The 2030-nt window shown below is 33.3% G+C and overlaps 1 protein-coding gene across 1 annotated transcript in view; it reads left to right on the top strand.

Moving 5' to 3' along the window:
* The first annotated feature begins 646 nt into the window (after nucleotides 1-646).
* LOC119839465 (unconventional myosin-Ib-like) overlaps nucleotides 647-2030 on the top strand; it is a 6150-nt gene continuing 4766 nt past the window's right edge. Inside the window, exons 1-2 of the mRNA XM_038365733.1 lie at nucleotides 647-736; nucleotides 1296-1364. Of these exons, the coding sequence (XP_038221661.1) occupies nucleotides 647-736; nucleotides 1296-1364 (159 nt within the window). The remainder of the gene's footprint in view (nucleotides 737-1295; nucleotides 1365-2030) is intronic.

Genomic DNA, 2030 nt, shown 5'->3' with positions numbered 1-2030 from the left:
TAGATAGATACTATGGGTATAACAGCTGTAAATCGCAATGACAATTGACGTTACAGTGACAGGGTTTCGGAAGGGATTCTCTGTGATCTGTCGTCTATGATTACTGATTGAGTATTGACTGATACAACCTGCGATATGAGAATATATTGAAATGTTAATGGGTTGATCTTTATTCAGAATTAGTTCAATTACTAAATCATACTTTTATGCAAAGGTAAGCTTATAGAATATTTAGGACTACTAATAGAGTACAAGTTGCTACCGTACTTAGAGGAGGTCAAAGGCTCTAGTGAGGCTGTAATAAGATTTATTTAACTAATTTAACTAATAAAATATTAGTAAATAATATAGCTGAAATATGATTAGTATTTGAGTTTATGGAAATCTTAAAAATTATCAAATTTAATTGTTATCAATAAAAAATAAATTTATGCCTATCTTACAAATTTATTTATTTATTAACACTATTGTACAATGCACATACAGTTAACAAAAACCAATAAACAATATCTAATAATCTATAATTTATCTTAAATGTATCAATGAAATTTGTCAATTTATTAAATTTCAGTATCACAAGTAAGGAAAATGCCAAGAATGGTACAAAAGTTTGTTGTCTGCATACGGTGAGAAGGGGCGCGGGGCCATGGCGGAGCCCGAGGCGGCGTCCGCCGGCCTCGCTGACGCCGTGCTGCTGGCACCACTCACCGAGGACTCCTTCCTGCACAACCTGCATGTCCGCTATAAAAGGGACATTATATATGTCAGTAATTTAGCATTTTTAACTTTACTAAAATTCAATTGCATTGTAATGTTTAGTATCATGTAAACACCTATTATTTATACTAAATTTCCATTTATTATTTCCAAAACCATTTTATTACGATTTTTGTGTAACATCTGGATAATTATTCTAACATGAAAAAGTTGTATTTAGCTCCAACTTCTCTTTTTGTTATGAATTGGATAAGGATCTCAATATTGATGAAAACAATATTGAGAATTAATGCAACCCAATTTTCCCAAAGAATTGGGTATTCTCTGATGGTCCCTCTAAATTAAAACATTTATTTTGAAACTAATAAATAATACTAATGACTGTCAAATTGTGAAATGGGTATTAATATTGTTATATGGCTTATTTTAATTACGGGTAGACTTGCAGCCTGGTGGACATTTGAGAGAAGTAAATTCTTGACATGATACATAACTGCAATATATTTGCATTTTATTCACAAGCAAATGCCATAGATCGCAATTTATCGACATATTATAACAATTTTTGTTTGTTACAGACATATGTGGGTAATGCCTTGGTGTCGGTGAACCCCTGTCGACCACTGCCACTCTACTCGGCTGAACTTGTGCGCACGTATCTAGCGCGTCCGCCTTTCTTGTTACCTCCACATCTGTAAGCTCCATCTAACCAACTATAATTGTGTTGTTTCAGATTTTAAATTAAAGAAGGGATCAGAATGAATGAAAGATTGGACAGCTAAATGCTTTATCTATTTCTTAAAGCAACAAAAGAAAACTAAGAACTATCTATGCGATCAACATTTTTTATTTGTAATATGTCTTCTAATCTTCTGTTATTTTATTAAAACTCATAGTGAATTAATTTGATAGGTATGCAATAACTGCCACGGCATACAGATGGGTCCGAGATCGCAATGAGAACCAATGTATAGTAATAACAGGTGAGTAAACGTAATAGTATTTAGATTGAAGGTAACTGATATTATGTAGATTTCCATCTAATAATCTTTAATAAAGAGTTCAGCATTCTTTTTTCGTCAGACTACCTGCAACTAAATAAAAAAATGTTAAAATAGATAATGAGAAAGGATTGCCGCAAAAGTAAGACATACTGAATTGAGTGTTTCGTTATTTTGAAAATCTAGAATGCAGCTCCATCGAGAAATAAAAATACAAGTTGTAAGTCGTACCGTATATATTATAATAAGTAAGGATGAGTGAGAGCGCGTGCGCGTGCGTGTGCAGGCGAGAGCGGGTCGGGCAAGACGGAG

The sequence above is a fragment of the Zerene cesonia genome, chromosome 3 (assembly GCF_012273895.1).
Source record: "Zerene cesonia ecotype Mississippi chromosome 3, Zerene_cesonia_1.1, whole genome shotgun sequence".
In the NCBI taxonomy this organism is placed as follows: domain Eukaryota; kingdom Metazoa; phylum Arthropoda; class Insecta; order Lepidoptera; family Pieridae; genus Zerene; species Zerene cesonia.
The sequence above is the reverse complement of the archived record's forward strand: the minus strand, read 5'-3'. Positions and strand labels throughout refer to the sequence as shown.